The sequence below is a fragment of the Petaurus breviceps genome, unplaced genomic scaffold (genome assembly GCF_028583685.1).
Source record: "Petaurus breviceps papuanus isolate PSGF00001 unplaced genomic scaffold, PetGlider_PUasm1.0 557, whole genome shotgun sequence".
NCBI classification, from domain to species: domain Eukaryota; kingdom Metazoa; phylum Chordata; class Mammalia; order Diprotodontia; family Petauridae; genus Petaurus; species Petaurus breviceps.
The window spans coordinates 53,494-73,902 of NW_027186375.1; the positions used below are offsets into that span (position 1 = coordinate 53,494).

At 38.1% G+C, this 20,409-nt stretch overlaps 1 protein-coding gene across 1 annotated transcript in view; it reads left to right on the forward strand.

The window, feature by feature from the left end:
- MIA3 (MIA SH3 domain ER export factor 3) overlaps window positions 1-20,409 on the forward strand; it is a 70,498-nt gene extending 50,089 nt beyond the window's left edge. The window contains exons 12-28 of the mRNA XM_069102816.1: window positions 350-454; window positions 7,065-7,187; window positions 7,278-7,410; window positions 8,459-8,514; window positions 8,607-8,697; window positions 8,837-8,975; window positions 10,527-10,628; window positions 10,709-10,769; window positions 10,866-10,901; window positions 11,029-11,096; window positions 11,236-11,333; window positions 11,503-11,640; window positions 12,690-12,752; window positions 12,888-12,964; window positions 13,087-13,158; window positions 17,931-18,066; window positions 18,774-20,409. Of these exons, the coding sequence (XP_068958917.1) occupies window positions 350-454; window positions 7,065-7,187; window positions 7,278-7,410; window positions 8,459-8,514; window positions 8,607-8,697; window positions 8,837-8,975; window positions 10,527-10,628; window positions 10,709-10,769; window positions 10,866-10,901; window positions 11,029-11,096; window positions 11,236-11,333; window positions 11,503-11,640; window positions 12,690-12,752; window positions 12,888-12,964; window positions 13,087-13,158; window positions 17,931-18,066; window positions 18,774-19,087 (1,812 nt within the window). The 3' untranslated portion in view covers window positions 19,088-20,409. The remainder of the gene's footprint in view (window positions 1-349; window positions 455-7,064; window positions 7,188-7,277; window positions 7,411-8,458; window positions 8,515-8,606; window positions 8,698-8,836; window positions 8,976-10,526; window positions 10,629-10,708; window positions 10,770-10,865; window positions 10,902-11,028; window positions 11,097-11,235; window positions 11,334-11,502; window positions 11,641-12,689; window positions 12,753-12,887; window positions 12,965-13,086; window positions 13,159-17,930; window positions 18,067-18,773) is intronic.

The following is a 20,409-nucleotide window of genomic DNA, read 5'->3' on the forward strand; positions in this document are numbered from 1 at the left end:
CTCAACCGTACAGGAATAGATTCAAACGATGCAATAAAATTTTCTCACAGTTCCCATAATTTAGTGAAGTTTTCTCACAAGACAGAAATTGGACTAGACCCATAATTGAATAGAAAGGGACCTGAGCTAGCTCCATAATTGAGCCATGAGATATGCAGTCAATGTGATTCACTCAATTTCCACTACCACTTGCTGTCCTAATCCCCTCAATTCTCAAGATATTCCTTAAAATAGAAATAGTTCATGACATACTAATCCGCACATTTTTGCATTTAAAAACTAAAAAATCCAGTGTAGATAAGAAGTAGCAGAGAGATTACAGTTCTAATATGGTAATCTTTGGCTTTAGGTGCAGTTAGCTCTTAATGAAGCTAAGTTGAGTGAAGAGAAAGTGAAGTCTGAACTTCATCATGTGCAAGAAGAAAATGTACGACTCAAGAAGAGAAAGGAGCAGGTATAGTGAGTTTTTCTTCTTTAAGTGCCATAACTAATTAGGTTTGTGCTTTTCTTATCTAACTTCTCTCAGTTGCTCTTGTATTTTTTGTGTATTAATCCATGGGTGATTCACATTTATGTAGTTCTTAGTTTACTGAGTCATTGCTCCACAACAACTCTTTGACTCATATACTAAGAAATAGTAGGAGCTTGTGTTATTAATGATGCAGAGCTTAAATTTTTATTATCCAACAACATAATAAATAAATGTGTGTATCAGCATAAATAAGCCAATGCATCCAGATTTCATGTCTTTTCCAAATTCATGAGGCTGTTAAAAGGGTAGTTTTTGTCTTTTGACCCAAGATTAGAGTTAATAAAAAGTTTAATCTTCTTTTAGCTCCACAGAGGACTTCTTTTCTCTAGACTAACCATGACTAGTTCCTTTAACCAGTCATTGTATGATAACGACTCAAGACTCTTCATGAACTCAGTTGCCATCTTCTGAACCCCTTCCCATTTCATTAATGTCTATCTTAAACTCTTGTCATCCATCACTGAGCATATACTCCAGAGGAGATCTGAAGATGGCAGACAGAGTACGGTGGGGCCACCACTACACTATACCTGGAAGCTTCTTGTCTTCATGTAGCATCAGTGTTCAAGATCTCATTAGTTTCTTTGGCTGACATATCATACTGCTGACTCATAATTGAACTTGCAGGTCACCAAAATCCCTAATTTTTTTAGGACTGCTATCTAATCATGCCTCCCTTCTCATGGAATTGTGAAGTCAATTTTTTTAACCCAGGTATAAGACTTATAATTATGTATATGAAATTTCATCTTAAATGCAGTATAATGCTCTAGCAAGATCTTTTTGGATCCCAACTACTAACTGTTTCAGCTTCAGCTCATCCCAAAATTTAAGGAACATGCCATGAATTCCTTTAATTCAAGACATTTATAAAAACAGTAAATAGCCCACAGCCAAGAACAAATCCTTGGGATACTATGGTGGAGATCTCCTGCCATAATGACATTGAGGTGTTCAGAGAGGACTGAGCATCTCTGGGGTGATGGCTTGCTGAGCCCTTTCCAGGGATGCTTAGCCACCTTTGGTATCCAGCTACTATTTAGCTCTCACTTGTGGCTACAGGAAACTGTAGTGTGCACAGCAGCCACACACTGGTAAAACCATCTCAGCAGATAGGCTAAACCAGGTTGAGGGTAACTGATAGACCTCAAACCTGTTGGTGAGTTAGGGGGATGTCAACCCCAAGCATGTAAAGACTGTGTGGATGAGAACAATTTGTTCCAATGGCCATGAAGGTGGAATCTACCTGGATTCACCAGACTGTCACCTGGGTTCAATGGCAGACAGCTCCCAGTTCCTTGTCTAGCTCTCTGGGAGAGGTCCTGCTCCATAATGAAGTTCACAAGAGTCCAGTCCATCTCAAATCCTTCACAATTTCTGCTCCCAGGAATTCAGGCTCAACCAAGCCACCAACAAAGTCTCAGCATCCTGGTCATGCTTCCTCAGTCTTCTCCTGGGCAACTGTTCAGAAGAAGCTCCACCACCACAAGTTCTCAGGAAATTCTGGCTCAGTTCTCCATTCTCTCTTCTGTAGCTGCTCTGCCACCAGATGCTGGTCTCAAGAAATTCTGACTGTGCCTTTCTGGGGCTTTTCCTTATATAGACATAGTATCAGCTTCCTGTTTTAGCCAACCCCTTCCTGTTACATCAGTTACAGGAGACAAGAGTTCATACCTTCTGTTTCCCCAACAGAGGCTTGATCAGTTACTAAGTGAAGTACCTGCTACCTTGCCAATACAAAAAGGGGTCTTGAAATTCAAATTATGTTACTATTACAGAAGAAAGTGAGACTGACAACTGACAGCTCTACCTCACTTAAATCCAATTCCCTCCCAAGTCAAGACATCACCCTGTGGTGTCATTGGTCAGACAGAACAACAGAACCGTTAATCCTGTTCTTTGAATGGAACTATAATTAGTTCTGAATCATATATTTGTCTTCTCTAATCTATATTTCTCCATCTTCCCCTCTGAATTGATAGGCAATAACTTTACCAAAAGTTTTGATAAAATCTAGGTAAACTGTTAACAGTATTTTCATCATCTCCTAGTTGACTAATTCTGTTAAAAAAGAAAATAAGATTGCTCCACCTCTCACATTCTGTATATCTCCTGAAGAGACTGAATTAATCAGGCAGTAGTGTATACTTATTTTGAATTAAATGTTAAAGATAAATGATATACTTTGTGATCCTTCTTGGAAAGTTATTCCTATATGGACATGATGGTGCATATTTAATCAAGAGAACTAGACTTGACACAAGTTATTACTGGGAGACAGGATGAAGTGTGCACTATTATATGTGCTAAGAGTCCATTATGTAAATTACCAGTTTTAAGAACTGTTGTTGGAGCCAAGATGGCGGAGTAGAAGCAGGACGTCCCTGCAACTCCGGTTTCTACCTTCCCCAATCCATGTAAAAAAGGGACTCTTAAACAAACTTTGGAGCTGTAGAACCCACAAAATGACACAGAGAAGCTAACCTCCCGCTGAGGCCAGCCCAGCAGGCCAGCAGGAATCGGCCAGCACGGCACACTGGGAGCTGAGCCGAGCCCAGCCCCACACCGAGGTTTTAGCCCCAGGGTGGGCCTGACCAGCCTCAGCCAGAGGGACTCCAGATCAGCAGCAGCTGTGGCCATTTCCAGATTTATCAACACACAGATGCGAAGGACAAAGTGAGAAGTCAGTGCAGTCTGGATTTAGGGACCAGTAAGTGGGAGTGCGGTGGCTTTTGCCCCTGGGGCGAGAAGCCACTGAGGCACTGGCACAGCCAGCCAGCGCCACGTGACAGCTTCAGCTCCTGGCCTGCATAGTGTAGGGGGACTAAGCACCAGTTTCAGGGGTAATCACTCTTGCTTTAACCTGCTTGGATCTGGATTGCAGTCTAGGGTGGAAGTCCTGGGGTGTATGTCCAGCTTGCCAGAACGTGTGGAGACCTCAGAGAGGGGACCCATTTAATACCTCCAGCAACTGAGAAAACCCCAGTGTTTGGGACGAAAGCCCCCCTGTCTGGTGGCAGAGTCCTACTGTGGCAAAGAGCCCAGGGATCAAGTGACTGAGGGGTGACATGATTAGGCAAAGGAAACAAAGCAGACAGAAGATTCCAACATTAGACTCTTATTTTGGGAACAAAAAGGAGCAAAGCATGGAACAGGAGGAAGCCAGTAAAGTCAGAACTCCTGCACCAAAAGCTTCAAAGAAAAATAAGAGCTGGTTACAGTCCATACAGGACCTTAAGAAGCAGATAAGAGAAGTGGAGGAAAAATTGGGAAGAGAAATGAGAATGATGCAAGAAAATTATGAAATGAGAGTCAACAGCCTGACTGAGGAAAATAACACTTTAAAAAACAGACTGACTCGAATGGCAAAAGAGGCTCAAAAAGGCAATGAGGAGAAGAATGCCTTAAAAAGTCGAAATTGCCAGATGGAAAACGAATCTCAAAAGCTCAATGAGGAGAATCATGGCTTCAGAATTAGACTGGAGCAAATGGAAGCTAATGACTTTAAGTCAAGATGCTGTTAAGCAGATCCAAACAAATGAAAGAATAGAAGGCAATGTGAAATATCTCATGGGAAAAACCACTGACCTGGAAAATAGATCCAGGAGAGATAATTTAAAAATTATTGGACTACCTGAAAGCCATGATCAAAGTAAGAACCTAGAAATCATCCTCCAGGAAGTTCTCAAAGAAAACTGCCCTGATGTTTTAGAACCAGAGGGCAAAATAGAGGTTGAAAGAATCCACCGATCACCTGCTGAAAAAGATCCCAAAAGGAAAACCCCTAGGAATATTATAGCCAGGTTCAAGAATTCCCAGATTAAGGAGAAAATATTACAAGCAGCCAGGAAGAAACAATTTGAATATTGTGGAAATACAATCAGGATAACCCAGGATCTGGCAGCTTCTACACTGAGGGATCGAAGGGCTTGGAATATGATATTCCGGAGGTCAAAGGAGCTGGGATTAAAACCAAGAATCACCTACCCAGCAAAACTGAGTATCATGTTTCAGGGGAAAATATGGTCATTCAGTGGAATAGAGGACTTTCAAGCATTCTTGCTGAAAAAACCAGAGTTGAACAGAAAATTTGACATTCAGATACAAGAAGCAAGAGAAGCATGAGAGGATAAACAGGAAAAAGAAATCATAAGGAACTTATCAAAGTTGAACTATACTTTCCTACATGGAAAAATAATAATTGTAACTTATGAAACTTTTCTCAGTAGTTGAAGGGAATAGAAATATATATATATGTCTATATATGAATATGGACATATGAATACATATGTGAATGTATGTATATATATGTTTACAGGTATACATAGAGGGCACAGGACCAATTTAACAGGAAGGGATGATACTTAAGAGGTGAAAGAAATATAATGAGAGGAGATGGGGAGAGACAGAATGGGGTAAACTATCTCATACAGAAGAGGCAAAGGGAAATGGTTACAATGGAGCGGAAGAATAGGAAGGCAAAAGGGAATGGGTCAACCTTATTCCCATTGAATTTGGCTTGGGGAGGGAATGAAATACACACTAAATAGGGTATCTCACCCTACAGGAGAGTAGGAGGGGAAGGGGATGAGAGGGGGAATGATGGAAGGGAGGGCAGGCTGGGGGGGAGGGAAGTTGGAAGCACCTACTTTTGAAAAGGGACAGGATCAAAGTAGAGAATAGAACAAGTGGGAGGAGGTGGGATAGGAGGGAGGGAAATATAGTCAGTCTTTTACAATATATCTACTATGTTATTGTTTTGCATTAGCCACACATGTACATCCTATACTGAACTGCTTATCTTCCCAGTAAGGGTGGGTGACAAGGGAGGAAGGGAATGAATGTGGAATTCAAAGTTTTAAAATCATATATTTTAAAAAAAAAAGATCATCTAATCTGATCATATTAAAAGTTTTCTCATTGTCATTGGACACATTTATATGAAACCATGCAACCTCTCTTCACTTCTCCTGATGTGAATTAAAGCAAGAAACTATTTTCTAAAAAATAAAAAAAAAGAACTGTTGTCATTTGGGACCAAAATGTATCCTGGAGCTTATATTTGAATCAGATTAACTGTCAACTATTTTTTGGGCGCTATAGCTAAATCTTTAATTTCATGCTCTGAGTTGATTCCATTCAAGCTTATACAGGAAGAGTTTTCTGAAGGAAAGCACTTTCCATCCTTTATTTCTCCATAGTAATGAAATAAACCTTAGATTTAGGTGATAGACCAGGAAACATATTTTGTTCTCCCCTTCCCTCGTGCCTCCAAAGTGGACTTCACATTTACTTTAAGAATGTCCAAGTTTAGTGTATCAACTATCCTTTCAGTTCAGTTATGGTGGTGGGGGTGGGGGGTGAAGGGTGAGGAGGAAGATAAAGGAAAGGGAAAGAGAGGAGGAAGTATTTTATAATGGAAAGGGCATTTAAATTTGAGTCAAGACCCCAGTTAAAATCTCTGCTGTGACACATATTTTTGTAACCCTGGACAAGTTTTAATTTTTGTGATCTTTAATGTCCTCATCTGTAAGTTGGGAATACCTTCTTTACAGGATCGTTATGAGAAAAGCATTTTAAAACATTTAATGTTATATAAATGTTGTTTATTAGAACATTGTCTTTCTTTAGACTCATTGTCATTTCTTCGTGTGGTATTTATGAAAACCTCCACTAAAGTCTTACTCCATTGTCTCTTTCTGATGTGACTTTTAACCCTGAATTCTTAAAGGCTATGTCAGCATATTATGCATCATAGCAATTTCTACCAAGTTTTGGTATGGTATTGCCCACACTTTGGGTGTGGGCACGGTGATGGATGCTATATTTCATCCAAGGACTAACCTACCTGAATTCCTAGATGTGCATCATAAGGAGGTTGCCTATAGGTTTCAGTCACGGCAACTTTTTCATTTTATTCCATCCAGTAGATGGAATAAAATAACGAAATTATGGATTGTTGAAGTATTTATGGGAATCCCAATTGAAAGGAAGCTCAAATTAAAAAGTATTTTTGCTAGACTAGTTGCCATAATGGGAATCAAATTGCCTGCTAAAGGAACAAAATAATGAGTTACTTTTAATTTTGTTAATCCTTGGAAATGATTATCACTTTCATTCAAGAAAATCTGGTGTGTGGCGCCAGGAAACCCCAAAGTTGTACAGATTTTAAGGACAACTGATTATGCTGTTAAGAGTAGTCTGCTGTAGATGCTTATGTCACTTAGCCTTTTTCTGCTTTCATTGATGCTTCCAAATACCTGAGGGATTTATAGGTTTGTGTTTCCATTTGTCATGTTGGTCCTGTTTTATTCCACCAAAGAGTAGGTTATAGCAGAAATGGAATTCTCCCTTGAATTTCAGGAAGATACTAGTACTGCAGCCTTTGCATATTTAATTTTGAACTGTACTTTACTGGATGTCAGTAAACAGGGATCATGTCCCTTGAAAGAAAGAGCTTTACTTGGCTCTTTGTTATTAGTAGTATACAAATTAAGATTTGTGGTTATAATATAGTCACTTTTTTTCCTAGCTGTTGCACGAAGCAGAAGGTTGGAGTGAGCGACACACTGAACTCACTGAGGAAATCAAATTATATCAGAAGATTAAGAAAGACACCGAAGAAGCCCTTGCTTACAAAGAGAATGAAATCGAAGTAAGTTCCTGCTAAGTCTTTTTATGTTTTGCTCATGTAGTGGGGTGACATTTGGAGCTTTTCTCTGATGCCTTTTGGTTTCTTCACTAGGTTTTGACCAATTGCATTATGCAGTTGAAACAACTTGATCTTGATTCTGAATCTGAGGGCAAAAATAATGAAGAAGGAAATGGATGGGATGACTTAGCCAATGGAGAGCTGTCAGATAAAATCACCTCAGGTAGCTCGTGGACTTTTGCCTATCCATTTTAACACTCTGATAAGTAAGGTAGAACAGTTAGAACTTTCTCTGGGAGATGTGTCCTTAAATTTGTTTGCTAGGAACCGTTTTGAAAATACACCAGGGGAAATCTTTAGCTTTACTTTTAATACCATTGAACTTTAAATATGTCCCTAATCTGGAGTTGTCTGCCCATTAATCAGACCCTAACCTTCAATATAAAAACTTTTCTTTTTCTCACTTATGCTAGTTAGAGATGAGAAGAAGGGAGAAAATAATGACTTGTATTCCATTTAACCTGAGCCACCTCTAAAGAGTAAAGGGAAAACTAGGTTTAATCATTGGTTTTATTCTTAATGTTTATTTCAGGATATATTAGTAGCTGTGCTACAGGATTGATGTTTAAAAAAACTAAGAAAGATTTTGTTCCTGTCCATAAGGACTGTAGTGAATTATTGCAGACCACTCTTTCAGTTCTTCGGTTTCAGAAACCAAGAGCAAATGCCCATCAGTTGCAGCATGTAGTCTGTAGGAGCCATTTCTTGGTCTGTTTGGGCTTGGGGAACAGAAAAAAGTGGCACCTGCCAACTTCTGAAGTAGAAAAGAAAGGACTTTTCTAGTATTTATTTTTCAAGTGGGATGTCTGTTTTGTCCCACAATTAAAACATGTTTGGGTTTTGGGTTTGGGTTTTTTGCCGCCAGTGGAATGACTTTTTACAAGAAGGTAGAAACAAGAGAACAAGAATTGCCATCAGGACAGGCACAAAACCGTACAAAGGAAGTGTTTCTCGCTTGAAAGAAAATTTTTTACCATGTAGAGCTCCTTTCAGTCCAAGAATAACACTGCTAAACTTTGTTTTGGGCATATACAACTTTTGTGTAGAGGTTTATAAGTTTCCTGAAGAGTGAAGTAGCCTGTGTCCACCTGGTGCATTCAGATTTTCTTGGAGTGTTTCTTTTTATTAAAATATTTGTCTTGCATTCTTAAGAATTTTTGGAGGTAAAGGAATATAAAGTGATAAATAGTAAATTCTTTTTTTTTTTCTTTAAGATAACCGGAATGAGAAGATGAAGAGCCAGATTAAACAGATGATGGATGTTTCACGGGTATGAGCTAAGTTCTTGTAATGCAGTAAAATGTCTATACAGTTTCCATCTTCCATTTTTAACTTATTAATTCTCTCTTCTCTAACATGTAGGTTAAAACTACGTTAACAATAGTTGAAGAAGATAGAAACCAATTGCAATCCAAACTAAATGATGAAATAAAATCTCGGCATGAATTGGAAGGTAGGTTCTTCCTTGGGAAAGTTTTCTTTTTAAAAAATATAAATGAGTTTGTATATGAGAATTGAATATTCTCACTTAAACCTACCCCTGGTATCATCTGTCACATGGACAAACAGGCTGAACATTTTTCTTTTTACAGAACAAATTAAGAAGATGGAACATGACTCTTCTTCCCTACAGTTAGCCAAAACACAATTAGAAAATGAATGTAAAACTCTGCAACAAAAAGTAGAGATTCTCAATGAACTCTACCAGCAGAAGGAGATGGCTCTGCAGAAGTAAGTTTTTATGTACTCAATATTTTATGGCTGAATGAGTGTGTGCTGAGATATACGCTGTGTGTGTGTGTCACACATTGACTTAGAAGAAAACCACCACATATGTTTATATCTTTTTAAAAATTGTTGTTCAGTTATTTCAGTCATGTTCACCTCTTTATGACCAAATTTGGAATTTTCCTGGCAAAGATACTGGAATGGTTTGCCATTTCTTCTCCAGCTCATTTTACAGATGAGGAAATTGAGGCAAATTGAGGTTAAGTGATTTGTCCAGGGTCACATAGCTATCAAGTGTCTGAGGTCAGATTTGAATTCATGAACAGGCGTCTTCCTGACTTTAGGCCCAGTATTATATCTACTGTGCCACCTAGCTGCCATTTTTTTTTCTTAAATTAATTTTTAAAAATTTAATTTTAATTTCTTAAATTAATGCTACACCTCTGGTGAAGCAGATAGGCCACTTGACTTTGAGTCAGGGATACCTAAGTTCAAATCTCCTTTCAGACCATCATTGGATGTGTGACCCTGGGTAACCTCTGTAGGCCTCAGTTTTCTCATTTCTAATATAAGTGGAGTTGTATGTATTGATAGTTTCATGTCTTCTACCTTTTATCAAATTCAGAAGTTTGCATTTAGAAAAGAAGCTTACTTTTTTTTATAATATAACTTAGTAATTATTACCTAAGGGATGATTGTTATATGTTCTTCCTTTTAACTCTTTCAAAATCCCTTTTTTATGTCCTTACTTGTGCTAACATGGACTATAGAAATATAGGACTTAAATTATCTAGTACAATCCCTTCAGTTGACAGATGAGGAAACTGAGACCCAGAGGAACTATGAATTGCTAAAGGGCACATGGGTGATAAGGTCTGAAGAACCTCATGTTAATCTTTCAGAGAGAATGATACTGAACTCATTCTAGATATATTCTTAATACTGAGTATATGTTTTAAAAGAAAAAAAAAACAATCCTCAGGAGGATTAGGCCCAAGGGTAGCATGGCTTGTCTTTCCACGTGTTCAAAAGAGGAAACTTTCCAGGAAGCAAAGAATTGTTTTATCTACTTCATTTCTGTAGTGCTCAATACATGTTTGGACACACAGTAGGAACAAAAGTATCACCAATAAGTGCTTAATGAATACTTTATTGAGCAAACACTTTTTTTTTCTTTGAGGGGGGAGGCTGGGTAATTGGGGTTAAGTAACTTGCCCAAGGTCACAATGCTAGTAAGTGTTAAGTGTCTCAGGCCACATTTGAACTCAGGTCCTCCTGACTCTAGGGCTGGTGTTCTATTCACTACGCCACCTAGCTGCCCCAGTTTCTTCATTTATAAAATGAAGAAATTGAACTAGATAGCCTCTGAGACCTTCTCTGTTTAATCTTTGATCCTACAAAGTGCATTTTAACTTTTTCTTTAAATGACTTAAATATCTTCTAACACATTATTGACAATAAATATTTTGTTTGTGTCATTTTGGAGTTTGGTTGAGAAAAGCAAAAGTATTGAAAATCATGGAGCAGATCGTTAAATCTTGTTCCTGATTCTAGGAAGCTCACTCAGGAAGAGTATGAAAGGCAAGAAAAGGAGCAGAAGCTCACTGCTGCAGATGAGAAAGCCAGCTTGGTTGCAGAAGAAGTGAAAACTTATAAGTGAGTTCAACTTCTAGAGTCTTCCTGTAGAAATTGCTGCTTGCCTTTTTTCTTTTTGATTTTTAAAAAATCTTTTGTAGGCAAAGAATTCAAGAGATGGAAGATGAATTACAGAAAACAGAGAGGTCATATAAGAATCAGGTATTGATCTTATCACCCTTCATTCATATACTGTAGGGTATTTAATGCATGCCATCAAATATATCAAACTGCAAATTTTTGTTTTGTGCCTTTTAGATTGCTAGTCATGAGAAGAAGGCCCATGACAACTGGGTAAGATGATTCCTTTTATTTCTTGAATGCAAAATCTTTTAAAAATGCTTTTATAGGTTCTATTCATAATTTAATTTCTACCTTTATATTATTTGGTCTGACTTTATTTCATTTTATTTTACAATAGCTCATTGCTCGTGCAGCAGAAAGGGCTCTTGCAGAGGAGAAGAGGGAAGCAGCCAACCTGAGACAGAAGTATGTATGTGATGTTATTGACATCCATTTCTCAGGCTAGTGGCAAGTTTCTGAGTTGTTGTTATTGTTAAATTACTTTCTTTATTGATTATCTCATTTTCCAAACCCTATTCAAGTCCATTATCTCTCTTTATTAAAGATTAATAGAAGTAAATCAAAAGATTGCAATGCTCCAAAGACCAGTGATTGTAAAGCCAACTCCAGGGAGACCTGATCATCAGATTCCCCCACGGAGAGGTAAGGAGCATTTCATAAATCTCACCAATTTCTCTTTGAGAGGTAATTGGAATGGAGATCAAAATATGTAGTCTGTGAATATTGTAATCTCCTCAATGTAATCTTTAGCAACTAATAGATAGTAAAAGCTAGTTGTTAGAGTACAGTGATGAGACAATGTCTTCTTCAGGGCCCCTCAGCCGAGACGGCTCTTTTGGTCCATCCCCTGTGAGTGGTGGCGCACCCTCTCCTCCAATAGTGATGGAACAACCTTCACGGTTAGTCTCTGCTACTCCTAACCAAAGAGATGTGCCTAGAAGTGAATCGGGTAAGCAGTTGGGTTTTTCCATGCAAAAAAACATGTTGACATGACTAATGTAAAAATGTTTAATAAGAATGTGTATGTAGAGGCTTTATCAGATTGCATGCTTTTTTGGGGAGAGAGAAGAGGAGGGAGGCAGAAAAAATTTAAAACTCAAAAGCTTATGGAAATGAATGTTGAAAACTAAAATTAAATAAATTAATTTAAAGGAAAAAACTATAAAACTACTAGTATAATTACAGTAGTTCAGAGTTCCTAGTCAGGGAATTTTCTGATGTTAAAACTGGGTTTTGGCTTTCTTCTTTAACAGCAATTTTATGTTTATCTAAGTTATATGTAACCTTTTAATGTTTCAGTCAAATTAAAGGTATAGGAAAATTTAGGTAAAAATAACCCCATGTTGACTACTTATTTCTTCCCTAAAAGGGATCTGTATGCAAATTACATGTTTAGAATTTTGTGTCTAAGAACTTTTTTTTAGAAAGCAGTCTCCCATTTTAGTTTGGTATACTATTATATATGATGGTAGAATCTGCAAAAGGAAATTCTCTTACTTACCTGGAAATTCCCTAAAGGTCATTACCCTGAACTGGGAATGATCATGAAATTACTATAGAATCTCATTTCCTGACAGATTTGAAAATACATAAATAAGTAAAACAATGTGAAACATTACATGACTAAAACAGTAGGTATAAATTTTATTCATTTTCCCATTTCAGATGTCTTCAACAACATTTGTCTGCTTCCATTTGTGTCGTGTCTGCTTCCATTTGTGTCTTGTTTTGCAAATCTTCAGCTATCATGTAGAAGATAAAACTTCTATTGACCTTCAAAATTTTAGATATTTTTTAAGAAACCAAGACTCTGAATACTGTTTTATCTTTTTAATAAAATTGTTGTTGCTTTTAGCATTTTATTTGTGGAACTGGGCTGTGTTAGTTGGTAAGACTGGCTTTGGTTTTTTTAATTGGTAGACCAGGGTCTACCTGGCTACATGGTGTTTGCCTAACATGATCATTTAAGGCTTGTTTCAGCTCTCTTTCTTTCTCAAGGGTCTGTGGATGGTCCTGCTCTGAGGAGGTCATCTGAAGTATCTGGAAGAACATCTGCCTCTGGTAAGGAAATTTTATTTATTAAGGGGGAGTAAGAGCTAGAGAGAGAAATAACAATATATTCCTTGATTTTTCTCATTCATAGAAGTTCAAATTAAGAATATATATGAATGGATTATCTGTCCTATTTATTAACAGATTTGGGTCCCGGTCCAGTCCCTTTGATGAATAGTGTCCCAAGAAGCTCTTCTCCCTCAACAATGCTGGATGGCATGGTAAGGTCATAATCATTTCCATTGGATTATTTTAGGAAACAGAATTCCCTTGCCTTGCCTTATCTCTTAATTATATGTTTTGTTTTATTATATTTGTACTTTTTCATTAAAAAAAAAAAAAGCAAACCCTTCCCCCAGAGGCTGAAGGCCCCTGTGCTCCTACTGTTCCACCATCAGCTGAGGAGTTGGTGCCAGTAAGTATTTGGAGGCTGAAAATGAAACTGGGCTTTTACTTGCACCTTTTTGGGAAATCTGGGGAAAACTAGGGAGAAGCATGACACTGCTTTTCAGTGCTTTAAATGCATGACACATCTGGTTGACCTCTCACTTGGTTTTAGAGGATTGCTGCGTTAAACTGACTTTGCCTTGTCTGTTGTGGGTTAGGAGACTAATTGCTTTTGGGCACTTGATGGTAGAGGTCTTTCATGCAAAACAAAGTTATATACAACTTTTGGGTCTGAAGCTGCTTGACATATACAGTATAGATTGCTTTTAGGCAAAGTAGTAATAATAATTCACATTTAGCAAATTAAAGTTTGCATATAAGAACAACATAACATTTCCATCCTGGGAGCTAGTCATACTAAGTATTAACAATTTTACATTGGGCCTATTGCTAAGAAGAGCTTGTAAAATTAATCAGCTACAAGTTGGTGCAGTCTGCTGTGTTCACTCTTGCCCTTAATTCTGGTTTCCTTTTATTAGCAAGAAGTTTTTCCAGTTATTTGGTGTTGGATATTCTAAAACCATGGTGCAGACAGTCCACAACTTTTGAACAAGTTCTATTCTAAAAGTTCATTTCAGTCAGTTTGGTTCTTGTATTTCCTATGTTGACGAGGTTCCCAGTCCTCTTACATCATAGGACTTTGGAAACTGTCTAAACCAGGGGTGGGGAACCTATAGCCTGGAGGCCACATGGGACTACCTAAGTCCTTGGCTGCAACCTTTGGACTGAGTCCAAGTTTTATAGAACAAATCCTTTTATTAAGGGGATTTATTCTGTGAAGTCTGGATTCAGTCAAAGGGCCATACTTGAGAACCTAGAGGGTCGCATGTGACCTTGAGGCCAATTAGTTTTCACCCCTGAGAACTAATATGTACCTAAATAAGAAAACCCCCCTTCATAGAGTGTATAACAAGTAATCAGCCAGACATCATTGAAGGTCTCCAGTGAGGTGGAACCCACCATCTCCCAAGGCCACTCTCATTTTGATTACTTCTAATCTATTTAAATTAGGCCTGTGGTTTTATTTGGGAGGGGACTCTATGACAAACTCTTCCAGTGGGGGTTGGCATTCTGCATGTCAAGATTGAGAGAGCTGCTTCAGCACCAAGAGTGATGCTTGCCCAGGGTAACATAGTCAGAGAATGGACTTCAACTCCAATTTTTCTGACTCTGAGACCTTGGCTATTATTCACTCAGCTCTTGTTTTGAAGAGGTTCTTTCTGACATCAAGCCTAAATTGACCTCTTAGCAACTCATTGCTCCTAGTTTTTCCTTTGGGGTGAAGTAGAACAAATTGAATCTCTCTTCTATGTGACAACACTAGTGGGTGTCATCTCCAGTCGTCCTGATTATCTTGCCACTGGACCCAGATGGCTCCTGAGGAGGAAGTGAGGCTGGTGACTTTGCACAGTTCTCCCTCCCTACCTCCCTCCCAATTCACTTGCAAATCATGACATCACCTTCCTGATGTCACGGTCCTCTTCCCAAATGAAGGAACAACAATGACAGCCCTAGGAGTATAGAATATGAGACCTGGAAGGGTTCCAACCTGTCAAGATTTTTTAAGTCTGTCTTGTGACGCAAGTCTGATAAGGATTCTTTGTCCAAGTCATTGTCAAATAAATGTTAATGTTAAATAACATGGGGACAAGCACTGAACTTTGATCACTCCACCAGAAACCAGACTGCTCTTTGAATCCAGCTAGTTAGCCAATCCCAACTCCCATCTAATGGTATTATGGTTGGGCCCACATCTCTCCATCTTTTCCACAAGCATGTCTTGCACTTAAACACTTGGTCATATATATGACACCTAGATTTTAGCATTTCCCTAATGTAAAATTTAGTTACATTAGTCAGAAGAGAAAATAGTTTGACATGATTTGTTCTTGTAGCAACAATAGTTGTTCACGATCACCATGTCCCTTTTCAGACGTTCATTAACCACAGTAGAAGTCTTAACCTAATGCTCTTAATAGAATTATTTCCTTACCTTTCCTCAGTTTCCTTAGTGTGTTCTGATTCTAGGATTCCTGATCTTGTTCTGACAAGACTATGACATGCACCATTTTGGTATATTCATCCTTTCTTACCTATTCTTTTTTCTATCTTATGTAAACATCTTTTTTTTTTAAAGCAGTTGGGATTAAGTAACTTGCTCAAGGTTACACGGCCAGTTATTTTGTGTGGGTGCCAAGTATCTGAGGCTGGAACCGATCCCGGGTCTCCCAACGCCAGGGCCGGCGCTCTTTACTCACTGCGCCACCTGGCCGCCCCCATAAACATCTTTCTAGAATTAAAGTTGGTTCATGAGTTCCTCCCATGTCAGCACGGGCTTGATAGGCAATTACCCCTTTTCTTCATTACTGGAGAATTGTTCCCATCCCTAATAGAATTTCAGACCATAGGGTCTTTGTATTTTAAAGCCTTTGTGAGTATTGATTTACAAGACTCCAAGTAATTACTTAGCCCTTTTTAGGTACACTTAATCTCTGTCCAGGAACTTGTCAGTTTTATATTTTAAACCATGGTCCAAAAATCCAAATCTCATCCTCAGACATTTTGTACATATGTATGTATGTATGTGTGTGTGTGTATGTGTATATATATATATATATATTTATTTATTTATATGTGCTTTTTAATTATTTTGTTAAATATTTCCTAATTATATGTAAAAAAAAATTTAACATTCATTTTTTTTGAGTTCCAAATTTGCTCTTCCCCTCTGGCCCCTTCCCCTCCCAGCTGGTTAAGGCAAGCAATATGATATCAATCATACATGTGGTGTGTGAAGTCTTGTAAAACATATTTTCATATTAACCATGTTGCAAAAGAAAAAAAAAACATACCCCCCCTCCCCCAAATAAAAGAAAAACCCAGGAACAATAAAGTAGAAAAGATATGCTTCAATCTGCACTCCGAGTTCATCAGTTTTTTCCCTGGAGGTGAATAGCATTTTTCATCATGGGTTTTCTTAACCAACTATTCACTTCCTGAATCTGCCTCTATTTTCTGAATCCCTTGCCTTCAGGGGGTGGCAGTGATGAAAATACTTCATATCCCTAGATCTGAAGTTTCCTTAGCAAAGCTTTCCAGCTTCCTGGTTGTTATTTCTGCCTATATGAATGACCAGCATTGTCTGTACTATTCATCATGCTTAAGAATCTTGGGAGATTTCTTTGTCATGTCTTAGATATATGCCCTGAGAAGATAACAGACCTTTCTATTGCTATCAGGTTGTAAAATAGCTGTCTCATTATCCTTCAGCTGGGACCCAGACTTGTCTTTCTTCTCTGGCTTTTACCAGTTTTTCACCTGATAGCATTTACGGTGGCACACATTATTCCAGGGGGACAGGCAGCTCCCATCTCTTTAGGAAAAGCCTTAGTTGTCTTTTTTCCCCTGCACGACATTCTTCTACTCTCCAACTTCCTGATAGGTCGACCGTCCTTTCTGTCTTTCCGAAAGTTGCTTTTGTTTTTATATTGAAGTCCTTCTGGTTGTTTTTCCCTCAAAATACTCTATTCTTGGTAAGCTTGAGAGCAGAGGTTTTCTCAAATGCCTTCTCTTCTGGTGAAGAGATAGACCATCTGTACTTTGCAAAAAAATTCTGTTTTATTATGAAGTGTCACCATCTTTGAAGGCCGTTCCCTACAAAATTTACCTGGCATTCTGTTCCTCTTGGGAGTGAGATCCTCAATCCTTATAATTCTCACCAGTGGCTTATCTGTAAAACTCTTTTGGCAGGCTGTTTTTGGAAGTCGTTAGGTAGCGATTTATACATATTTTCTTTTAAGTATACACCACCTACACTCAGTTTCATTTTCCTTCCTAAGCCTTTGCACTGGTCTCAACCAGCTTTTTCCAAACTGGGTCCTTTACCTCATTTAGCCATTTCTTCCTCAGATCATCCCTGTTCTGGTCTGTTTGCCCTTCACCTTCAGTTTCTCTCAGATTTTCACTTAGCAAATTTCTGTTCATCTTCCCAGTTTCAAAACCCTGATTCAGATTACCTTCACAGTTCCATCTCAAGTTCAAGCCCTATGTCCTCAGAGCTTGGAAGCTGTCTAAAGCATAGAATTAATAATGGCACTATTTCAGTAATATCTGATTATTATAACATTTCGCTAGGCAAATCTATTCCGATTTCCTATTTGGAGTTTGAAGAATTCTCACTTTTTGACTAGGAAGGGAATTGGGACAAACCACATATTTATGGGCATGAGTTACTTGGAAAAATTCAATTGGCTTTTCTTGTGCATATAATCTTAAAATTATTATCTAGATATTCTGATCTGGGGCACACGGCACTTGTCAGAGCAGGAGGTTAAGCTCCCTCTTTTTGTTTTTCTGTAGCTCTTGTTCTTGAGCCAAAGACTGCCTGCATTATGTTGCTACCTTGTGTATACTGGCAGGAAGAGTTTGATGCTACCTGTTACTTTTGCTAGTATGCTTATGATAACAGCACTGAAAAGAGTAGAGACAGTTATTTACTATTTTACCTCTTAACTTGCCTAAACAAACAACATGTTGTCAGATAGGAGCAATTTGTTGGAGACAGTACCAGAAAATCGCAGCAGCAATGACTGTGCTCCTTTCAAAACTAGTTGGAGGGGAAAGGTGCCAAAGTAGCAAGCTTATCTGTCACTGGGTTTATGGTTTCATCTTTTTGGTTGATGCCTTTGGTCTCTCATGTGTTAAAATATTATTTTAAAATCTGTGTTTGTGTTGTAACAGGTTAACACCGGTCCCAAAGGCCACCCGCCATTCCCAGGAATGCCCCTCATGTCACCAATTGGAGGACCTCCACCACCAGCTCTTCGATTTGGACCACCTCCTCCACTAAGAGGACCTTACGGGCCTCGACCTCTTGGTATGGTGCTGCTGCATACAGATTGATAATTCACTGGCAAGGCTTGTATTGTTCTTACCTTTAAATATTCAGCAGAGAATGGGTAAGAAGAAATTATCCCGTCTGCCCTTCATTCTTGAATTTCTTTGTCATCTCTATCTCCTGGTTTCCCTGGCTTTCTTCAGGTCTCAACTAAAATTCCATCTTTTATAGGAAGCCTTTCCCAACCCCTCTTAATTCTAGTGCCTTCCCTCTGTTAGTTCCTTTTTATCTCGTATAAAGCTTCTAAGCATGTTGTCTCCCCTGTTCTATCATAAGCTCCTCGAGGACAGGGATTGTCTTTTGCCTTTCTGTTTATTTCCAGCACTTAGCACCACCTGCACATTATAGGTGGTTTGTAATGCAAAGGTGTTCTGGCTGAGTTGTACATAGACTTGCTGCCCTAACCCCAGCATTTTGAAGTTGAGGCAGCTCACAGTTTTGAGGAAAAGGGGTTCTTAGTAGGTCAGTCTTACCTTTTACATCTGAGATGCTAGGAGAATAAACACTAAATTCATTTCATTAGAGATTGTGATTCTGTATTGAAATGAATAGCCCTTGTAGCCTTCAGTTCAGCTTTTAATATTATATCTATGAATTTATTATGCTACTCAAAAGTGTGTAGCATAAGTTCTCATGATTAGTGTTAGGTGATAAAATTTTTGTGTAATTTAATTTTTCTTTGCTAGTTCCTGGTGGTCCTCCACCTGCAAGCTTTCGGGAATACTTACATGTCCTTCCACCAGGAGTAAGAGACCTACCTCCTGACCCTCGAGAGTATATACGTGGACACCCACCTTTTGGACCTCTAGGCCCTCCTGGCCCAAGAGAGTACCTTCCTCCTGGCCCACGATTACCACCTCCAGCCCATGGTCCAAGGGACTATCCACCTCCACCTTTTACAAGAGACTCGACACCTTCAGGTTCTAGAGACTATCCCCAACCTCATCCACCTCAGGCTTCTCAAGGAAGCCCACAGGACTATGCACAGGCTCCTGAATAGAGCCCATAACTTTAGCCTTCAAACTGAAAGAATGGACTGTTGGAACTTCATACAGGTAAAAGACTTCATTGGATTCAAAATAAATTTTAATTTCATGATTAGGTTCATATGTAGGTTTTGTTTACTCTTTATTTTTTGCAGGACATTTTTTTTCCAAGTAAGCTGCCCCTGGCATCATTGTGCATTTATGAGCCAAACTATTCAACCTCTCCATAATTTGAGATGCAAAAATATATTTTTGCCATGAATGAGGATCTTTTAAGCTGTAGCCTTCTGCAGCTCTTTAAATGTGCAATACAAAAATATACCTGTTTTAGTTTTATTGTGATTGATGATTTCAAATGTCATAAATGTAATCAGAACATTTCCTGTGGAAATACTTTATTAAAAAAGGTTAAGCGCTATCCCTACTGCCTCCTTTCCCTATTATTTTGTTAAACTGTTGTTAGTGTAGACCATTCTGCAATATATAATAATATAGTTATTACAAAGGGACTACGTGGATAAGCTGGATTCTTTTTAAAAAGATCTGGTATTGAAGACCAGGAGTATAAACAATCCTAAAAAAAACTACTAATATAATAAAAACTATTCTTCCCCTTCCTGGACTCTTGGGAAGATTTTTATTTTATTAGCACTGTATAAATCATTATCCAAAGAAAGAAATTTTTCATCATTTCCAAGTAATTCATTTGGTTAAAATGTTGAGATTAAATTTTAGTGTTAAAATTCAATTCAGTAATTTGTGGCCTTTTTAGAAATGTGAGAGTCTAGAAGTTAAGAAATTATTTTAGTATAGGTTTCAAAGATGTGGATACTTTTACCCATTTAAGACCCACCCATCTGTGTTAGACTTTATCTGGTGCTTCCTGATACTGTCTACTTCAAACATGCTAGTAACAGCCATCATTGGAGTATAAAAACAATTTTGAACTTAGCCAGTAAAATTATAAAGGAAAATTCAAATTCTACTATTAAAAATTTTATTAAGTTGAGACAGGCTTCATTTTCTCTACCATAGTCAATATGTTGCAAAAAAACCCTTATTTTGGTTAGGCTAGAGGTTGCTTTTAAACTAAGTGTGGAATTCATTCTTTCTGAACGTCCCTGGATAATCAAAAAAAACAACCACGTACTGATGCAATTCAAATGTTACTTCCACAATGAAGTCTGTTATATAAAGGGCATAGAAGTTGTCCTTAACATGGTTAAAAGGACTTTAAGGTGGACAAGCTTATCAGTATCCTTTGAATTTATTTGTATTTCTTTTTATAAAATTGAAAATAAAGATTTCTCTGCCAACTGTCCTCTTATTTGGTAAA